General features: G+C 34.3%; 3 protein-coding genes across 6 annotated transcripts in view; 2 read left to right on the forward strand and 1 right to left on the reverse strand.

Annotated features, from left to right (window-relative positions):
* Positions 1-1,604: 1,604 nt before the first annotated feature.
* The window catches only part of LOC117124684 (integrin alpha-8-like), a gene marked incomplete in the record, with an annotated part of 56,847 nt that continues 37,225 nt past the window's right edge, over positions 1,605-21,226 (forward strand). Inside the window, 4 exon segments of the mRNA XM_033271016.1 lie at positions 1,605-2,100; positions 4,060-4,178; positions 4,517-4,596; positions 5,403-5,538. Coding sequence (XP_033126907.1) covers positions 1,913-2,100; positions 4,060-4,178; positions 4,517-4,596; positions 5,403-5,538 — 523 coding nt within the window.
* On the reverse strand, positions 8,483-13,862 carry LOC117124703. 3 transcript variants are annotated; one of them, XM_033271043.1, is made up of 3 exons: positions 13,141-13,638; positions 11,923-12,015; positions 8,483-11,368 (listed from the first exon to the last, which is right to left on the reverse strand). In XM_033271043.1, exons 1-3 carry the CDS (start codon positions 13,219-13,221, stop codon positions 8,939-8,941), a joined length of 2,604 nt encoding a protein of 867 aa, XP_033126934.1. In that variant the 5' UTR covers positions 13,222-13,638; the 3' UTR covers positions 8,483-8,938. The 3 variants fall into 3 exon arrangements, with proteins under 3 accessions (XP_033126934.1, XP_033126933.1, XP_033126932.1); XM_033271042.1 differs by having other exon boundaries at positions 8,492-11,368; positions 11,934-12,015; positions 13,539-13,802; XM_033271041.1 differs by having other exon boundaries at positions 8,493-11,368; positions 13,539-13,862.
* Positions 14,058-19,783, forward strand: LOC117124705 (BEN domain-containing protein 5-like). Of its 2 annotated transcripts, none has more exons than XM_033271048.1 (6): positions 14,058-14,381; positions 16,157-16,281; positions 16,471-16,693; positions 17,987-18,153; positions 18,516-18,720; positions 19,516-19,783. In XM_033271048.1, the coding sequence occupies exons 1-6, from the start codon at positions 14,123-14,125 to the stop codon at positions 19,632-19,634; spliced, it is 1,098 nt and encodes a 365-aa protein (XP_033126939.1). In that variant the 5' UTR covers positions 14,058-14,122; the 3' UTR covers positions 19,635-19,783. The 2 variants fall into 2 exon arrangements, with proteins under 2 accessions (XP_033126939.1, XP_033126938.1); XM_033271047.1 differs by having other exon boundaries at positions 14,072-14,381; positions 16,468-16,693.

The following is a 21,226-nucleotide window of genomic DNA, read 5'->3' on the forward strand; positions in this document are numbered from 1 at the left end:
TTGAGTCTGACAGAGAGAGAGTAAAAACTTAAGGTGCGGCGCACGCGGTGTACGGTGTTTATTGTATTGCGGAATCGCTGAAGGTGAGGTGATTTCCCTAAACTGTCTGTCTTTGCCGTCTGTTTGTACCGCGCGAAAGTTGCATTAAATTTCACTCGTAATTTCTATACTGAAAATATATAGGCAAGTGTTTTTTTTTCTAGATTGAATGGGTCGTGTTATAGTTTCTATACTATGGGCTGGGTGCGGGCTACCCTCCGATGCGCAATTTTGTAGGATAAAATCGGGAAAAAAAACTGCCAGATGACATGACGACCAGATATGGCACGCTTTTACATTTTACATTTAGCTGCGCGTCTGTTGGATAATAAATTCATTGTTCTTCTCGTTCTCGTTCTATTATAGAGGCCGAGTCTATATACCTATTTTCAATTGTTGAATTTAATTAATTAGTCTTACTTAATCTATTAATACAAAGTAAGAATACAATTAAAATGTTTATGTTCGACGAGTTTATTACTGGTTGTCTGTTGCAGAGGCGTTGAGGCAGTGCTGGGTTAGAAGCCATACTATAATCCGGGGTAGACCTTTATTTTGACTAAGCAACAAAACCGTTAAAAAAAGTCTGCAATTGTAATTTCCTGTCAACTTTTCCAGGACAATAGACGAGATTTGAATTGAATCTAGTAAACCTTAAATCCCGGCAATCATAAACGCCGTCGACAGTTAATTAGGCCCTAAGTGCCACATCACAGCTTCTCAGTCTTGGCTTTTTATAGGCCTACAGTAATTCAAAATCTTAGCAAATCAATTAAATAATGCTTAGGATTTTCAAGGGATTGTGTATTAGTTATTCTTCCAATAATTACAAATTCGAAAAAAAAAATCACTTTTACAAAAAAGTAAAAAAAATAAATAGATAATAGTTAGCCGTCAATTTTTTCCCAACCCAGTATTCTCGTTGTATATTTAAATTACTCAACACCAAACTATCGTTAATGTAGGCTAATGGGGATGTCAAAAACCGCATAGGCCTATCCATCAACTGATGGTTAATAACTAACAGGCAGGAAGTAGCAATATCAACGTCATTTCTAATAACCTTATTTGGACAAGACCACAATGTAATAAATCTTTCGGGCTACCAAATAGAAAATACATACTTTATTCTCAAATAAGGAAATTGGTCGGCCTATAGTAGGTTTCTTCTCTCATTCTCTCCTTTCCACCTAGTCTCCATTTCTTCTTCGTCCTCTCTATCCCCCGGACACGCGGGTTTGAAGCGCGTTTTTAATTAAACTTTATTAATTAAATGACTGACGATATTTTGCGAATTACATGAATGAAAATATAACTTTTTTTTTCTCAAATTTTGTATGGTATTGTTCAATAAAGATATGACATATATTAATTTATTTTAATATTGGTGATGTGACTTATGTGTCACGTTGATTGTACTGGAACATGTTCGCGGTGGACACTTGTAATCTAAAATGTTTTGTTTTTTTTTGTCTGCCGCCCTCTTTTTCAATTGATTCATCTTGTTTTCAGACACGATCTCCCTCGGCCTTCTGGAAGTTAATCGGCTTATTAGTGATAGGATGTTTATGCTTCAGTGCGTATGGAAGTGCTTATCTCGCCATCAGCATGTTTATCTTTTCAACTTGGTTGTAGGAAGCGGATCCACGGATAGCAAACACTGGTTGAGCCTTTGTTTTGACAGACAATAGATTCTTTCATTCAGTTGATACTCCTAATTCAACTTACATTTTCTAGTTACACTGTGAATATTATGAGGTCGAACTGTGATTGTTCGTTATATTGGTAGATTTACATCAAATTCGTGTTGTTTTGGCGAAAAAAAAGCCTAATAGTCTGTAGATCGTATTACCTTTTATTTTTCCGGCTGGGAATGGACGAAAGACCGGTTCTCAGCAGTAGTATGGGTCGTAGACTTCTTTGTATATTTGTTCGTCTCGTTTTTATAACATTATCTTATGGATATAACTTGGATACCTCGTCTCCGATAGTCCATATTCAAGAAAGTGGTGGTCTCTTTGGATTCTCAGTAGCTCAACATAGTGAAGGCAGCACGAAGTGGTAAGTGTTCTGTAGCGAGACTGAGTGAGCGGTCTCCGTTTTATCACTACAGCTACAGATACAGGCCTACTGCAGGCTACAGACTAAACTTTCTTAATCATTATTAGTAAAACTGATGGTACTATATCAAGGAAGTGTATCTACGCCCTATTTAAGTTTCGTTTTAACGCAATACAGTCAAGACAATTTCATTAAATAGGCCTACTGTTATTTAGGTAATCAGGTAAATAAAACAGAAACAGAATACTTTATTATGTCTATTATAGGCCTATAATTATTATTATTATTATTATTATTATTATTATTATTATTATTAAAAATAGTAATTACTTATATATATCGTTATTTAAATGAATACAGTAATATTAGTTATTAATGATTATTTATAGAAAAGGTGTATAGCAGCTGTTTTAACCCATCATTGTCAATCATTTACTTTTATTACTGATATTAATATTAAATTAATTTTTATTCTTATTATGCATGTTATTCCTCAGAGCTGGTACCTGAGCAATAAGACAACCTTTTAAGTTTGAAGCACCAATATTGCTTTTTAATGTTGTCTCTACTCTAGTATATAAAATCATTCATGTGTCATGGGTATAATCACTCTCTTATCAATTGTTTTAATTGTAATTATGAATTTGACTGCCTGTGAATTCTGGTATGTACAATTATAGTGTACATGATAATGATACGAATCATCATACCTATGGTTTATATGGGGTTTTGGGTTATCTTCATGATTTTTTTGTCACCAAAATGGATTGAAAAGTTGTGGCCAGTTTTTCACCACAAAATGATTAGTTACCCAGTAAATAAATGTCATTTCGTTAAACTTATATTAAATAATATATGCATGGCAATCCTAAAAATACCACAACCTTCTTGTTAGAATGTTTCCCATGGAAAATATAGACGTCATTTTAGCAATCTGTAAAGCCAAAAGATTTTTGGAAGAACTTTGTATTTTTCTTTTGTCTTGAAAGTACAGTAATCATATTAAGTTGGCCGTTATTTGGCAATTGTATTATAGTTAAAACATACTTTAACAAAAATGATAATTTTCTGCAATGATTAAGGTGGAAGAATGTGACCTTGGAGAACAAAATGGGACAACCTTTCCATATGTCTTGTAAACTGGTTTCTCTACCTTACAATTACCTGTACCTTCAGTTATTATCAAGTGGTTTGGATGAGGGTCAGTGGTATATCCATGATTTTGAAAAGTGGCTTGCTGAATAGAGATCCACCAAACTTAATGCAAGGCGCAAAACTAGGGACAGAGTAAATAGGGGGCTACGACTACACCATTCAACCACTGGTTGAAACATTAAAACAAAACCTTCTTGTAACGTTCATGAACTTTGTGGTTAGGTGTGTCACAAAATAACGTCCACATTTATGCTTCAGGAATGTTCAAACATTAGGAAATTACGTTCTATATACGTATTTTTAAGTAACATTTTCAACACCAAACTGAACGTTATTATTGCTTACTTTGTAAATTTATTTCCATACATTTACTAAATTATTTTTTTTACTCTTGGGCTTAGGAACCGTAAATCCCAGCCCCCTCCCCCACCTTGTTATGCCACTGGGAGTTATACAACTTGTTTTTGAGGTTTGTACTTGCAATATTTAGCAATACAGAGCTCATTTGGGATTACTATAGCTCTATGCTCTTTTAACTGTACAACTCCATTCAGCACTGTTAGGCCTATATAGATTTAATGGCAAGTACTGTACAAAAGCATGTAAACAAAGTAATTTAAATATAATTTGAAGGTACAGAGTAAGAAATTCAAATATTTAATTCATTTTTTTAATGATTATTAGCTCATCACAATGTGTAATATGAAAAATCATCTCTTTACCTCAATAAAAAATTCAATTGTAACAACTGTGCTCCAATCTTTCATCATGCTTTAAAAAAAATACATTTTCTTTGAAATTCAGGCTAATAATTGGTGCTCCAAATGCAAATACAAGTACTACAAGACAGGGGGCTGTGTACCGGTGTCCCGTCACTTTGCCCAACCCTGGCAGCTGTTCTAAGATTGACTTCGACAGTCAAGGTAAGGTTTAAATACTTAATGTGGAAGCCACATTTTGTCTTCCTAAATGCTTTGGTCATTCTGCTCAAAATTATATTCCAGTGGCAGGTTCAGCGGAAATGGGAAAAGGGCCGCATGCTTCTTGGAAGTGACCAATAGTGTGGCTGAACTCTCCAGCTTCCAGGAGGTAGTGTAAGTACTGTATGATCCTATGCAGCAGCCCTAACTTTTCCCAATTTAGAATTCGTCTCATGAACCAATAAAAAGATGCCAGTAGACAGTCCAGTCTAGTGCCAGTAGTATACTATCCAACCCACCTAAAATATATTTCATTAATGTTTTCTATTATTACCTTCCAGACACACAACCACCAACTCCTAACGTTAGAAATGACCAGTGGCTAGGGGCATCGGTGGCTAGTTCAGGAGCGACTGTGGTGGTAAGCATTTTATAAAGTAATTGATTTAATTATTTTAGTACATATGTAATCCAAAAAATGAAATATATACAGTGTACAGTATTGTTTTGTTTTTTAAATTTATAACAATATTATAATGCACATTCTATATAGGTGTAATGAATATTGTACCTGAATGCATGATTATAATATGGAATGATTCAAGTTTCATTATAAATGCCGTTGTAATGTAAATAAAAACAATAATACTAATACTTCATACAGGTTTTATTTGTCCATATTGAAAAAAATTAATTGTGCACCAAATTAATTAAATTCCTTTATGAAGGTCCAGTATTTTTATTGTGAGATTAATCTTGTATAAAACCTTGAATTGAAGCCCAACAAGCTTAATCTCGAGAAGAAAGCCATCTCGAAATGAATCCCCCTCTTTAGTTTGCAAAATTAGCCTAGAAAAGAAGCCCATGGGCTTCTTTTAAAGATAGCAAGGGCTTTTTTCGAGAGAGAGTACAGTACATACACTGTACATGCATTTAAAAGAAACAAAATAAATTAAAAACACGCTTGGTCCAGTAGTGGTCGTGATTTAATCCCCAGTTGATACACTCAATGATACAGATTGATGTTACAGTGGTCCTATTTATTGTTATATAGTAGTAATTCCCAAAATTTACAGCATTCATTTTATAAAGAAGCCCCCCCTCCCTCTTTACTTTGCAGAAGTAGCCCCAAAAGAAGCCCATCCAAAGTTTGCAAAAAAAAAAAAAAAGAAGCCTAGGGCTTCAGTTTGAGGTTTTACGGTATTTCAATTCTGTTGATTTTAATAGGCTTGTGCTCCACGGTTTGTATGGCGATACAGCTCCAATGAGGTGACATTCCAAGATGAACCTGTTGGACGATGTCATACTGTGACAAATAACTTCAGAAATTTTAAGTCCTATTCGCCGTGCCATAGGAATGCAGGTACAGTAATTGTTATTATTTTATCCAAAAAAAAATTGGTTTGGTTATAAATGGCAAGCCTCATCGCATTCATTATTTTATTCATAAGTTAAACGATTGATTGATTGATGATCGATTGGTTGATTGAAAGATGAAGTTGTATTGTAGCTTTGTGGTTCAGATGATTTTCTTCCTGAGTTGAGTGGCCTAGCGGTATGGAAAAGGAGTGTAGCTAACTACAGCCTTAATCCGCGCTGGTTTGAGCCGCTCCTCACACAGTTTTTGTTTGGTAGAACCACGTCTTCTCGTATAAGGACTTAAAGCGGACGTCCAGTGTACACATCTGACTCGTGTGCACTTTAAAGAACACATTGCATCTTTCGGAAAAGTTGGGAGTTACCCCGATGCTGTGGTTCATTTCAAGCCCCTTGTCCTTGTGGAATGATGTGAACATGAAACTACTCTAAGCGCCTCTGTTTGGCGAACTAAATTAATATCACTCTAGACAAAACAAAACTCTCTCATGACCCAACACCTAAATACCTTGGTGTCATATTGGACCACAGCGCCTCGCATTCCATCAGCATATCAAGGCAGTAGCTGTAAGACTTAGTCTTGTTTAAACCTTGGGTGAATCTTACAACACCCTTCACACATCATTCAAGTTATGGGTTTTTTCTCCTACCTTTACATTTACCATTTTGGATTTGAATCCAGTGAGTCATTAGGATAATTTTCTTACAATTAAGAAGCTCTCCCAGGTCTAAATTCCAGTTGAACCTAGTTGATTATTTCAACTGTGTTGAACTAGGTATAACTGGTCGTAACTATGTTGAACTGGGCTGTCAACTGTGCTTAACTGAGTTTGATTTTTTCACAGTTAAAATGTTCAGTGATTTCAAAGAACCAGTTAAGAGGGAGGCAATTTTTAAAATCCAGTTCGGTTTTCCAACTGGTTTAAAAATCCAGTTCGGTTTTCCAACTGGTTTAAAAATCCAGTTCGATTTTCCAACTGGTTCAAAAACCCAGTTGGAATTTTCAAATGGTTACATTTTTACATTTAATTTGAAATATGTTTTTTAAAATCCAGTTCGGTTTTCCAACTGGTTTAAGAACCTAGTTGGAATTTACAAATGGTTTTATATTTCTACTAGAAATGTGTTGAACTAGGTAATAAAGAAGACAGAACTGAGTTGAACTGGGCTGTCAACTATGCTTAACTGGGTTTAATGTTCAGTTACTGTATTTCAAATGGTGACATTTCCTTCAATTTGAAATGTGTTGAAATAATAGGTAATTTTATTAATGTTGGCAGATCTATGTTGAACTGGGCTGCCAACTGTGTTTTACTGGATGCCCAAATAGTTGATGCATTTTCAGTTTGGAATGTTTGAAATTTACAGCAAGTGTAATGACTTTTCCCCAATGGGGCTAGACCTTCTCGTGGAAAATGTACATACTTAAAATGTGTATTATAAAGACAAAATAACACCTGTACATAAATTTCACATTCAATTCTTCAGTGCAATAATTTTATTAATTTTGTACACAAATATTACAGGAAACATCTTCATGTACTATGATGAAATACACAAAATAGAATAATAGTTAATATTCTTAAAGCTATTACAGTATGACCAAAGTTTAAATTTGAATAAAGGAAAATATAGTTGAACCCCCCCTTATTTGGGACACCCTGTCCAGGAGACACTCCTATTATTAAGGGGACGAAGACATTTTGTGAGTGGTCAAATGGTAAAATTCAACATATTTAACACTATCAAGGGGAACACTTATTTTTGTTATTGATATACAAACAACAAAGGTTTTAAAATAAGGGAAAAAATCCTTCAAATGTATATTTTACCTCTTAACCTTTAGAATGCGCCCTTGTGCATGTGCTACTTAAAAAAAAAACTCTGACCATTTAACATGAGGATTTCTTGTTTTGCGTATTTTCATAATACTGTAGGATTCTTATCTATACCGCACACCCTGATTTCAAAGTCATTACTCCATTCATGCTATTATAAATTGTGCATCAAAAAGGAGGCTCAATATTTTAAGAAAATAAATAAATTGGTCATTAACATTGTACTTGAATCCTGAAATAATATCGAGATCATATACAACTACTGTTGTTATAATTACTTTTCTGTTGATTTCATATCATAAATGATTTGTTCCTGCATTTCAAGTTATTGTATAAATCTCATTTTTAGGTCAATTAAAATAAAATTATAAAGAATCAATGTCATCATTGTACGTAAGCATTCCATTCTTTTTTTATCAACACACAAGATGGTGAACTAAATGGCAACTTTGTACATATTGTATTGCTTTTCCCACTATCAAGTTAATCAGTATCCTCAGGATAATTTATGCAATACAGTACTACATAATAAATGTCAGGTCCAAACAATGGATAATAACCTATAACAGACCATGAAGTACTGTGCTTCATGTATATAGTATATACTTGCAAGCTAAGGCTTTTTTATACCTTTTAATAATGCAAAATGAAGATTTAAAATAAAAGTAAATCTTTTGCCAATTAGCACGCATGCTGCCACAAAAAAATGAAATGTCAAAGAAATATACAAGTTTTTCTTTATTTTTATTATTCTCCCACTGCCTTGAAATCTCACAAAATAAGATACCTGTATGTATATTTCTTTCCAACTATATAATTTTAAATCATTTACCCATCCTATTACTACACTGTTTTATTTTTTCCTATGTCTGAATGCATTTGGCTAAATAATTTTCTAAATAAGAAAACAATGTTATTTTTTTTTTCCTGCCCTTCTCCAACAAGCTTTAAAAAACTAAAGTTCGCGAAACAAGGTATAAAAAAGTCTCGCCTAATTTTAATGTTTAAAAGGTCATGTTTTTATAATTGTATATGAGGCATATATGTTGTGGCAAAATGGCCAAGTTGTAGCAAAAATTGAAATTCAAGTCATTGGTATTTTCAGATACCTGAGTATGTAATCTTGAGGGGTCATTCATTGAAATTGGACATTTCAAGCATAAGTTATTGGAAAATGAAAGTACAGCACTCTTAGAGACAAGATAAATATGATTTTGAGTCATTGCCTTCCAAAACTATTTATGCATCCATTGTTTAATTGAATTAACTATCTAAATAACATTAAATAAATGATTTGTTGACCACTTCCAGAACTAATACTTTGGGACATGATGAATAAGACATTAAACTGTTGATATATAGTGAAAAAAATAATATGGATTTTTAGGCAATTTTTTGGGCTCCCATATTTTATAGATCATTCAAATACTGGCCTGTGCGTGACTTAACCATTTCACCACGATATGCCTCATATACTGTAGCAACAAAATCGTAACTAGAAATATTGTCTTTAAATTATAAAAATACATTTATAACATTAACAGACAATTAACACAATGCAACATGGTTTGGGGGAAAACATACGTAAGCCTTGCGTCCAACATTGAAAGACAAACAACTTCCTGCAAGTTCGAAAGCTGAAACTACATTAATATCTTGGCCAGTGTATGAGCACAATTTTATGTGTGAAACGTTTGCACCAGACTGTCGATCCTTAAATTCATTTACACTGAGAAGTGTCAATGCCTTAAAAAGAATAATGCACTGTTCCCTTTCATAATATATGATCTTCTGCAGTTCTCCAACAGTTCCATCTGACAAATAAAATACTCTACTGTTCACTTTGACAGCTCTCTTATACTCCACTGTATGATAGAAGAGACCACCTTTATTCAAACGTTTGTAAACAAGGACTTCATTGCCTACAAGATACCCATTAGCCCTCAATGCTTCCTGTTCCATATCTGACAAATGTGTAATGTTACCTGACCCATAAAGCTGTACCTGACCTATTATTTCTGAAGGATGACATTTTCTTGGGTAGTAAGTATTGTCACAAAACACTTTAATTCTATTTGACACCATATATACTTTGGGAAATGTTGGCAGTGTTCTAATTAACAAAAACTTGTACATAGCTTGTTGCATTATGCCCCTGTTCCCCTTTAGAAGAGTTTTGATTTTTCCATTAGCAGATTCAAATGGAAAACAAGAGTGACTCCATAAAGGGCCCCACATTTTAACACTTGTTGCTAGGTGTGTCAATGAGTGGACATTAAAAGTCATTGCACTGGATTCATACAGTAGCTGCATTCTACTAACAAATTGGAATAATAGATTGTCGGCCACATTTACTTCTTCTTTGCTTACTGACTTTCTTAACAGAACGTGAACACCTTTTACAAGGAGGCAAACATGGGTTAAATAAACATTAGGAAGAATTCCCAGAAGACAAGGCAATAAAAAGAATAAAAGCCAGTTACACCACTCACTTGCCTTCCAATATTTCCTTTCAGATATTGGTCTTGGTTTTCGTGCTACAAACATTGGAGTTTTAATTTGTTTTAGAAGTCTATCTAGTCTTGATACAATGTTAGGGGAACCAATATAATATGGACTGTCAGCTTGTGACTCAAACCATAAACAGGCCAGCTGCTTAGATACACCAAGTAGAACACAATGCATGAAGTCAGGTGGGAACCCCCAAACTATGGAAAAATGTGGCATATTTATCAAGGGAGAAGGACCTTTCACACCTCTCACAATATGCCCTTCACCAACAGCTTCTATCATATCTTGTAAGACTTCATGATCTTCCCTATCTTCATAATGACCTACATCAACAGGGTACTTTATAACACGTTCTACTGCCTTGCCCGGATGATAACAAATGCCACAGCCCATATAAGCATTATATTGCATTGTATTTGACATGGCAGCACGGGCTGGCGCATCTACACTACAGCAGATGCCATATAGTTTACTGTGGACTTGTTCCCCTTCTTTATTCCAAAAAATTCCGTCTGTTTCTAATAGAAGTGCTTCTTTTAGAAATATATGCAAGAAAGTGTTCATTTGTGGCTCTGATTTGCCAAGCCATACACCTGCCAATAGTAAATTATTCATTCTAAGTTTTGGAGGTAATTCATTTATCATAATGTATATTGGCCACAATGAATACTTTGAAGATTTAAAAATAGGAACCCCATCTGAATTAAAAGAGTAAGAGAAGTTATTGACATTGTGCAGAGGTTGTCCTGGTTCACAAAGCCTTTGGTATATTTCTCCATCATATATATCTTCCATATTATCTATCTCCTGTTTATTTCTATTAGTCTTGTATGAAAGGTGTTGAGAAATTCCTGGTGTTTCAAACAAAGTTTTAACCTGAGACTTTAATCCTGATGTTATGAAAAAATTGTTATCTGATAACTTTTTCACAGTACAATCTCTGCGGCATTCAGGACATGGCATTCTTTCATTGTGTAATCTGTTATCCATGCCATCATCATATGTACTAACAAAGCTAAAACAGTGTGTGCAATAGAAATGAAATTTGAAGTTCAGGCTTTTACTTTGAAACACTTTGTCAAAGAGAAACTTCGAGGAGAGCAAAACAGCCTTTCCAAAAATTTCATTGATGAGTTTTAGCAAGTCTACCAGAGCAACCGAGGAAAGACAGTGCCTCATTACAAAGGTCATTACCATGAGTAAGACTTCTGCTCGTGTTGTGTCTACCCCAACACATAACTTTTCATTCAACGAGTCATCAACCACAAATGTACCTAACTCATCTTGGTCATCTGAAGAATCTTCTGGATCATCCTCTTCTGTTGAATCAGATGCATCAGCATCTGAGGATAGTTCATCAAATGAAATTCCATCATCTCCAAGGCTATCACTGTTAGCTTCATTTAAACTATCAATGTCTGATGATGAATCAGCGCCAGCCTCAAGATTTAGGTTGTCAGCTGCTTCCTGAATCAAAGAATAGAAAGAATAGACAATCTAAATGGGCCAAAGAATTGATCTGAAGTTAGCCTAATATAAAATCCAAAGTCCTTTATAATATTGCTGTGTCTTAAAAAAGGCATTGCATCCGAACATGCATTGGATAAAGTATGTGGCAATTATAAATAAAACCTAATTATTCCCTTGGCTAGTGTAAAAACAAAAACTGTCCTGTCCCTCTTAAAGTAATGATATTCAAAAATTATATTAAATATTTCTAGTATTTATTCCATACAATATTAATTTGCCTATATTAGCTAGTTTAAAAGAAAATATTTTTTTTTAATGTGAAAAATGAAAATATTATTCATCTTGTAAGATGCACTGTACTGATACATAGGTCCATTGGAATGAAGATAGAATAAACAAGGCCTGAGTGAACAAGTATTGAATACAGTCATAATGGCTACACCATTTTTATCATATTGTCTTAAGTTAAGACTTATTGGTGTTCCCTATATTCTAAAGTACTCTACAGTACTGTTCAGACAATAAAATGATTAATTGATTGTAAAACGTACAGCATATTCACCATAATGACTGTATATGGAGTTATCAGGGCTGGATTCAAAACAATTATCATCGACTTCATCTTCAAGATTTGCACCAACTTCCTGTAGTATTTAAAATGAAATCAATTGTACACAGGTTAGTACGCCACATTTATTCAGCTGGAATTAGGCCTATTCATTAATCTGTTGCTGATTTCAGTTATGATATAGTTGAACTTGATTAAATCGAATCCAAAATGCCATTAAAATTTTGTTCGACTAATAGATAAACTTCTATTTACAGATTTACAACAATTTGGCATGTAAAATTAGATCAACTTATGCAAGTTTATGGATTTATATATATTTTTTTGTTATGTATAAAATATTCATCATGATGTACCTTTAAGTCTTTAATTACTGAGATGTTCAGGCCCATTTTCGGATACCTGAACTCTTTAAAATAGTCCTGATCAACCAATGGATGAACCATCCAATTGGCAGTAATAAACATTTGTACACTACTGTATATACAATTATCATTTCATTATTTGACACTTGATACAAATATCACCAATTTGAAGTCTTCAACTAAAAAACATTTTGTTACAGAATTACCAACGAACAACATTTTTTTGCTACTCATCTTTGTCTGCAATTGGAAGAAAATGTTTTATTTTAATTGAATTTTAACACGTTGCGATGCTGTACCATGTTTTCACCACTTAAAAATATAAATTTTAGTAGTTTATTTTAAAACGGTGTATGGTTTGAATGGTGTACTGTACAAAGTGTATTTTTATTTTCAGTTTTAATTGCATTTTTTTATGTTAGAGCAGCCATAGTCTCTAAATAATACAGGCCTACGCTAGGCCCAGCCTGCATTTTCATAATGTAAAATACTATAAAACAGGCCTAGGGCTGCCTGTAAGGCCTAGCCCTCTGGAGGAATGATTGGGTTTCTGGACAAAACGGCAATAAGTCAAAACGGCAATGACCAGAATGGCAAACAAACAAAACGGCAACCCTTTTTTGACCAGAATGGCAATAGACCAAAGTAGCAGTAAGTCAAAACGGTAAGACCAAAACTATGCTAAATAATTTATATCATAAAAGTAAAAACGTGAAAAAATAAACTAATTATAAATATGAAAGTGTACTATGATTAAATACGGTAAAAATGAGGATAAACAGCAACAGCAGCAATATCATTAGGAATACTGTAATAATAATTATAGCAACACTTACTAGTCTTGGCATTGACTTCGATCCTTTGCCGTTTTGGTCTATGCTATTTTGGTCTGTTGACGTTTTTTTGGTACTTGTCATTGCTGTTTTGTTGGTTCATTGTCATTTTGGTTATTGACGTTTTGGTCACTGTCGTTTTGGTTTATTGCCGTTTTCACCTGCTACTGCTACATAATTATTGGATGTATTGTTGTAGGCCTATGTACAGTAGGCCTAGGCTAGGTGGTAGTAGTAAGCCTACGGCCTAGGCTAGGCCAGCCTGTAATAATTAATGGTATTTACTATTAATTATTAGGCTATTTGTTTTTGATTTGAATAATTTGATGGTCCAAATGAGTCTGCCTGCTGGATGAACCACCCTCTCAAACTCGTTAAAATAAAATAAATAAAAGACTTACTGCAATGGGAGCTGTAGTACTGCTACTACTAGGCCTAGGCCTAGGAGGAGGAGTATCATCATCGACCTGGTCCGGCAAGTTCCAGCGACGCAAAGTGGTACGTGGTACATCGTCAGGTTGTCCTTTACCACCACCACCACCACCCGGCTCCAAGTAACTTTTATACGTCCTTTTACGAGCTTTTTTCGCTGATTGACTCATTTGAAAGCTGTTAGGGAGTTTAATTTTACTTAGAACAATACCATTGGCATTTGTTAATTTCACCAACAGCAATTTTAAAGACCGATTTTAGAGCAGGCACACAATCCAGGGGCCGCTTAAAGCAACCTTTGACCCTGGCCCTTGTCAAAGTCTCATAATCTAATATCAAAACTTTTTTGAACGCATGTTAACTTAAACGGCAATATATATATATATATTTCAATATAATTTTTTTACATTTCATTATTACATTGTGGTTAAATTTACATTAATCTTCTTTTAAGTAGCATATGTATAATAATAATGACATGCGCGTGCGATGATGAAACTTGTTGACGTACGCGCGTAAGTTTGTCTGACTCTTTTCCCGCCCACGGCTCACGATGTTCAGATGCAGCGCAGACGAAGGCGAGATGGCGACGAAAACGCAGAAAGTTGTCACTCATGCATATGTGCGATATTTGCAAGACCACCAAAAGGAAATAGTGAGTGTTAATTATATTAAACACTTCAACCCAAAACACGATAAAGACTATGCCGTAGACCGAGCGTACATGGTAAAGTGGATGGATGCGAACGGCGGAAAGAAAGATGAACGTCGTGATTCAAATTGGTTCAAGGCTCAAATCCTCATGCTTGGAGGTAGGGAAATGACAGTTCTTCAATCTTACGTCCAGCATAGCTTAGGCCCTAGGCCCTGGCCTACCTATTAACCAAGGTTAACACGCCAAACATCTAAGCTTTAGGTAGCTAGGGCTAGGCTTAGGCCTAACTAAGCTAAGGTAGCTATCACTGTGTGTGTTTCACTCCTGGGTGAGACACACACAGTGACTAGGTAGGCCTATAACAAAAAAAAATATTTTTACTATTTAGGGGCCAACCTAGGCCTACCCAGGCTTAATACCTATAGCTTGTTTACCATTGGCATTAGTATTAGTAAGCCTAGGCCTAGAAGAAAAGCAAATACTGTAGTAATACCCTCACCAAAATATAATTTCAAATCCCTGACGTGAACTAACAATTAATTTTATTTGGCCATATCACTCCTGCCCGAATCAGAAATTTGGGAAATATTGATGCGGGAATAATAAAAAAAAAAAAATTTGCTGCATCATTTATTTCAACAGCATAAAAAAACAATGTAATTTTGTAACTGACATTTTCTTTAAAAAACAATAAAATTAACGCCGTGGCTAGAGATACGGTACCGTATTTCTACTTCAATTTGCTAAAGGTACGGTAAATGGCATTACGTCACCATTACCCAATGAAGTGCCAGAATGTGCGTGACGTCATTTTTAAAGATTGGCATTGCGGTGAAGCGGGAACGATGTATGTGTGTGTGTGTGTGTTTAGGCGGATTCCCTAGAGTTCGGTACAGAAATCAGTCCTTGTTTGATAATGGTTATAAATAGGCCTAGAAATGAAACTCTTTACTAAGTGGAACCATACGCCTATTTATCGATGACAATACTAAGTCAAACAATATAGTACTTTTTGATGCAATGCAATTTCCCAGTACTGTACATCGTTCTCGTTTCACCGCTCATCGCGGGTGATCTGCAATGCCAGTCTTGAAAAATGATGTCACGCACATTCTGGCACTTCATTGGGTGATGGTGATGTAATGCCATTTACCGTACCTTTATCAAATTGAAGTAGAAATACGGTACCGTATCTCTAGCCACGGCGTAAAATTAAACCAGTTTTTATACAATATTTATATAATTTTTATGCCAAATAAAAACAGTCCCTCCCTCATCGATAAAAAAAAAAAAGTTAAATCTGGTGGAGGTACATGATGGGTCATTTACCTTGAATTTACCTTGAAGACCAGGACTAGAGAACTCATATGCAAGAGTTTTTTACAAGTGATTGTGGTCAGACCAAAATTTAGCAATGCCCGATATAAATTCGTTGATTGTTTTTGATGTACCATCCACACATAAAATATTTTAGAGTATACATTCTGCTTTAGTCCAGACTTTTTTATATACCTTGTTTAGCAAACTTATTTTTGAAAGATTGTCAGAGGTGGGCGAAAAATAAATAAATAAATAAAAAATTTTGTTGTCTTTTAGCAAATTTTTGCAAAAAAATCCAGATGGAGGAGAAAATAGAAATAAAGTTTTATTGGTGAATGTAAACAGTGTAGTAATGGGATGGTTAAATACTTTAAGAAATATACATATCTTATTTTTGAGATTTCAAGGCTTCGGCGGGCGTAATAAAATATAGAAAAACATTTTTTTTCCTCTAAATTTTCCATTTTTCGTGGCGGCCTGTGCGCCAATTGGCTGAAAATAAAATTTTCTTTTTATTTGAAATGACCATTATTGGCAGGCTAAACAAGGTATAAAAAAGTCCTGCCCTATGTGCTCTAGTCATTATTGTAACTTTTATTATATTTAACACAGGATCAGAAGAGGAACTCGAGAATAGAATTGAAAAAGGGAGGGTAAAGATAAGCAAAGTACTCGATACCAGTGTTGAAAGTTCGTCTGATGAAGATATCTCATTGTCTCAAATTGCCAAGCAAAGGGTATGCATTACAATATTTTTTTCACTACTTTCAATTTCAACAACATCCACTGTCAAAATGCCTAAAATTAATTAGGATGAGGAACCAGGATTTTGGGTTGAATTAACAATTTTAGTAATGTTTTTAGTGCACAACTGGGAACATAGAACGTTTTCTATTGATAATTGGCAATGTCTTATTTCACAGAAGGAAAGAAAACAGGACATTTCTATGTCAAAAGAGAATCAGCTGAAGCTAATAATAGAAGAAAAAAGACGACAGAAATCTCCACCATTTCAAAGTACAGCTCCCAAGAGGTGTGATGAGCTAAAGGAGCTCAAGAGAAAAAATGATGTTCTCCAACTGCAGTTGGATGAGTACCAATGCCTAAATAAGAAACTTCAAAAGTTGTTGCATGCAAAGCTAGACAAAGGTATGTTCACAGTAGCATACATTACCACTTCTGATTTACTGACCATTACTTGCCTATTCTTGATTACTACTGAACTTTTTCTTAAAAAGTAGACAATCATTGCACAATAATTCATACAGTTGAACTTGCCTAAGTTGAATCAGAAATAGCATTGAAAAATTGTTCGACATGGATAAAATTTGACTTACAGATGGTTAATAAGTGAAAACACAACAATTTGATATGTAAAATACAGAGATGTCACTAGCTTTTTGGAGTGCCGGTCTGCGATCATTCCGTGTTTTCCCGGGGGGGGGGGGGGTCGCCATATTCGTGAAAGCTCTTAAAAACCAAAAGGCCTAATTCGAGCAGGCCTAGCTAGGCCCAAGGCTAGCTGACGCGATTTTTTTATTTATTTTTTGTCCATTTACACACATTATATATCAATTATAATTAAAAGTGAAAAACTTAAAATACAAAATGAAAACAAAGTAAAGAAATAAAACATAAATCGTAAATTTTTAATAATCTTCCTGCCCCGGACCATGCTCTCATAAACACTTGAATGGTCACGATTTCAACTTAACCTTTGAATGTGTACAAAGCAACCGTGTCATGCTGGCCCACGATGTTCGCTATGACTCAACTGGGCCTAGGCCTTGGCTGTTAAGTTAGCGATGAATAGCAGGGCAGTGCAGTATTTTGTTACAATTACGTAACCATGGAAACATTTATTGTATTCTTCTTGTCTTTATCAATTTAGCTTGTCTATTGTGTTTAGTAAACTAATTATTTTGTTACAATTTGTAAACTGTTGAAATAATAGTGGTGGTCGGGAGCCTGTAAATCCTGGTCGGAAATGTTGAGTGCTGGACGGGGCTGACCAGCGTGGTGACATCCCTGAAAATAAGATCGACTTAGGCAAATTCGACTTAGGCAAGTTTAATGTCAGGCTCTGGAGAGAAAAAAATTTGATGTTGTAGAACTCATTTTTCTAAGACACAAAAAAGTTGTTTGACAAAAAACTGGGGAATGGTGAATGAGATACAGATTTTTGAATATTTAAAAACTGGGGAAAAGGGGTGTAACCACCTATTTTTACACCTTTTTCTTTCCTCTGGAGTCTGACTTAATTTAATTCTAATTTAGTTTATCATTGTAATCTTTTAAGTCAACTACAACAAAGATATGTAGAATTGAAAATTTTAACACTCAAACTTCTATTTAGATGTGTATAAGTACCCAAAGCTTGGTATTGCAGTTTGTACCACTAGATTGTAGAGCTTTCATAGTTTGTTTTATAATTAATCTTAGGTGTCATTCATATTACAACTTCAACCAAGGCTACCAAAACACCATTATCACCAGCAGCAGCATCAAACTCAGCACCAGCATTTGAGTCAGTAGCAGCAACAACATCAGCTGCATCAGTGGCTGAACCTGATGAAGAACCTCAGTTGTATTGCAAGTCAGGTGATAAGGTAATTGTTAATTCAATGTCAATTTTTTTGCATTTCATTATAATTACTGTAATAATAAACATCATCATTTCTATTTAGTGTCAGTTTATCCCTTTTCCAGGGTTTGATTCTGACATTTGTTGTGAGTAAGAAAAGTCATCAAGCAGGTCACACCCACCTTGCAGCAGAAAATGACACTCAGATCAGTTGTCGCATTCTTCGAAAATTATTCTAAAAGAACGTTTCCTCTTGCAGATTTTATTGCATCCTGAAAAGTGGGCCAGTTATCCTAGCGATAGTGCTAACTGGGCCAGGGGACATTTGTGCAACAAATTTTAGAACATTTTGGTTACATTTGTGTGTGCTTTTTCTGCTCATTTCAGATTCACCTTGGCAGTGGCATATTTATCCCTACTTTCAAGTGGGAAATGTTACAGCTCCAGAAAAAAAACTCAATTTTTGTGAAAAATTTGGCAGTTTCTGTATGGGGTTGTGATGTCTTGAAAGCTAGATCTGTTGACGGCAAGATATGCCCACGTTATCCTGAATCTACTCCAAAACCACCATTAAAGGTGCAAACTGTTAAAAGTAAGCATTTTTAGTTGATTGTTGACAACAAGCTACCTGTGACCGATTAGTGGCCAATGTTTGACACTTTTTGCATGATTAAAGGGTCCATTTTGAATTTGTAGTACAGTATATAAGAAGAAACTATATACTGTTGATCAGAATTTTTATTATGGCTTTCCTCATCTCTCTTAGTAACTTAGAGCAAGCCTTGTGCTTGAAAAAAATAAGGGAAATCAAAATTCTTTTTATCGCAAGCAAGTGGTTATCTGTCTCTTGTTTACTTGTTTGAAATGCACAAAAATATTTGTAATTTTGCTGGATGAATGTTATTGTACAGTAGCACCTTTTTTTTAATTATATATAAGCATACAATCATGCAGATAAAAAAATACATTTTGGAAAATATTCTGAGTCGATCCATAAATTTCTTTCTTCTTTCTTGCTTTTCTTTTGTTTGTTTTATATTGTCGACTAAAAACTATTTTTAGATCATATAGTTTATTATTTAAATTAAAAAAATATAGTAATGTTTAACATTTTTTTAAAACTATTTTCAAATTTTTCTCTCAATCTAAAGTCAAAGTTTAGTTTGACCTGGACCATGCTAGAGTTTCATATGTTGACTATCTTCATTTAGGACTTTTATGAATAGACAATTTGATTGGAAGCAATATATCCAAAAACAATACTGTTTAATTATACAGTATGTCATTACAGGAAATTTACAAAAATGAGAGGAACTATTATAATGATTTTAAAAATGCATGATTCACTTCACGCTAATAAAAAAAACTTTTTGATTTTCATTTTTAGGATGTTATGTAGACCGACTGAAGACCATGCAATTAAGTACTGAAGAATTCAAATCTGAAGAGCGAAAGTTCAAGAAGTACCTTACTGAAAAGATAATGGATTTGAATAGAAAGAAATAATAGAACAAAACCTTGATATACACAGCACTTTTCACTTTAATGGCAACTGACCCAACCTGATGTTTGTATTACAGTATTTTGAAGCGACTGACGTCAAGTCACTTATGTTACACAATTAAAGTTTTTAATTAAAATGCGTATGTTTAAAATGTTGGTTGCAAATTATTTATTTCTGTATAGATTGTCCAAATAAGTTCAGTATAAATAATGAGAAGTTTCCAGTGCATACAGCAAAAAGTGATTAAAAATACTACAGGGTAGTTTTTTACAAGCATTATTTATACAAACTGTAAAATCCACTTAAAATTATTTGCAGTGAAAAAATGGTTCTAAAGTACTGTACTGTAAACCAAAAAAACCTAGCTCAACTGGGTTCTACTATAAATTTTTAAATAATAATAATATCACGAATTTATATGGCACCAATTCCAAGAACAGCCACCGGAAAAAAAATTAGGTCTTAAGCTGTGAATTAAAGTTTAAAACCCAGTTAAAACCAGTTGGTTTTATGGTTTGTATATCTTAAACTCTGTATTTTGTAAGCCTACAGGAATTTGATTAGAGCCATTGTTATTTTACAAAAAGGAGCTGAGACCAATTGAAGACCATTTGAAACTTTCACAAATTGAAGACCAGTTGGAACTGGGACCAATTGCAGACCAGTTGCAACTGGGACCAATTGAAGACCAGTTGGGACTGGAACCAATTAAAGACCAGTTGGGACTGGGACCAATTGAAACCAGTTGGAACTGGGACCAGTTGAAAGTGTCCAAAATCCAACTGGTTACAGTTCAAACTGGTCCAACTGGAATTTTTAACTGGGACCAGTTGGAAGTGTCCAATTTCCGTGACGGAAAATTACCAGTTCAACCGAGTTAAACCTAGTTCAACTGGGATCAACTGGAATTTAGACCTGGGCTGTCACCCAAGCAGAGAATTGTGCCAAGAAAGAATATCCAGGCTTTTTCCCAATTGTAAACTATCTTTCGTCTTCGTCAAAATTACATATACAGTATATATTCTTTATTGTCTTACTCGTATTAAAAATACAATTTCGAAAATTGACTTGCTTGGGACGAAAAACAAAGCAAACAACCATACAATTAAGCAACACAATATGATAAATAGCCCATTATACAATAAAATCAATGACACAAAAATAAGCAAATTTCGCTCAAAATGTTAAAATTTTAAAATATAATATAGTGGAACACACATAAAATATATAAAATGAGTGTTAAAATGTGAAAAGGGTTAAAAAAAAGGTATAAAGTATCATGGTAAAATTTTTAATTTGTTGAAAATTTGTATTTAAAAAAGCATTGTTTCATGGGAACTGCAGCTTTACCTAGTCCATCTGTCATTGTACTTTCACATGGCAGAAGGGAAGAACGAATTTCTATTCATCTTAAAGATGTTTTGTTTTTATCCTGGGATACTGTAGAGAATTCTTCCAGTTCTGCTAAACGTAACACAGCGATTTAGAGGGCGGTGTGTATCTGACGCTATTTCTTTTCTATAGAATTATTACATATTTCTTAATGGTTTTAACATTAACACCAATTATATTGCTAGCTGTTTTTAATATTTTC

The sequence above is a fragment of the Anneissia japonica genome, unplaced genomic scaffold (assembly GCF_011630105.1).
Source record: "Anneissia japonica isolate Jap-2015-1 unplaced genomic scaffold, ASM1163010v1 scaffold284709_len978187_cov192, whole genome shotgun sequence".
NCBI classification, from domain to species: domain Eukaryota; kingdom Metazoa; phylum Echinodermata; class Crinoidea; order Comatulida; family Comatulidae; genus Anneissia; species Anneissia japonica.

What these genes read in the sequence shown, in the direction of transcription:
- LOC117124703 (XM_033271041.1), bottom strand. Translation starts at nt 13,739, where the DNA reads ATGAGTCAATCAGCGAAAAAAGCTCGTAAAAGGACGTATAAAAGTTAC. An exon ending in GTACTACAGCTCCCATTGCA is followed by an intron (nt 12,016 to 13,538) that starts GTAAGTCTTTTA and finishes TAAATACTACAG; the next exon opens with GAAGTTGGTGCAAATCTTGA. An exon ending in GTCATTATGGTGAATATGCT is followed by an intron (nt 11,369 to 11,922) that starts GTACGTTTTACA and finishes TCTTTGATTCAG; the next exon opens with GAAGCAGCTGACAACCTAAA.
- LOC117124705 (XM_033271047.1), top strand. Translation starts at nt 14,123, where the DNA reads ATGTTCAGATGCAGCGCAGACGAAGGCGAGATGGCGACGAAAACGCAG. An exon ending in GCATGCAAAGCTAGACAAAG is followed by an intron (nt 16,694 to 17,986) that starts GTATGTTCACAG and finishes AATTAATCTTAG; the next exon opens with GTGTCATTCATATTACAACT. An exon ending in ATTGCAAGTCAGGTGATAAG is followed by an intron (nt 18,154 to 18,515) that starts GTAATTGTTAAT and finishes TGCTCATTTCAG; the next exon opens with ATTCACCTTGGCAGTGGCAT.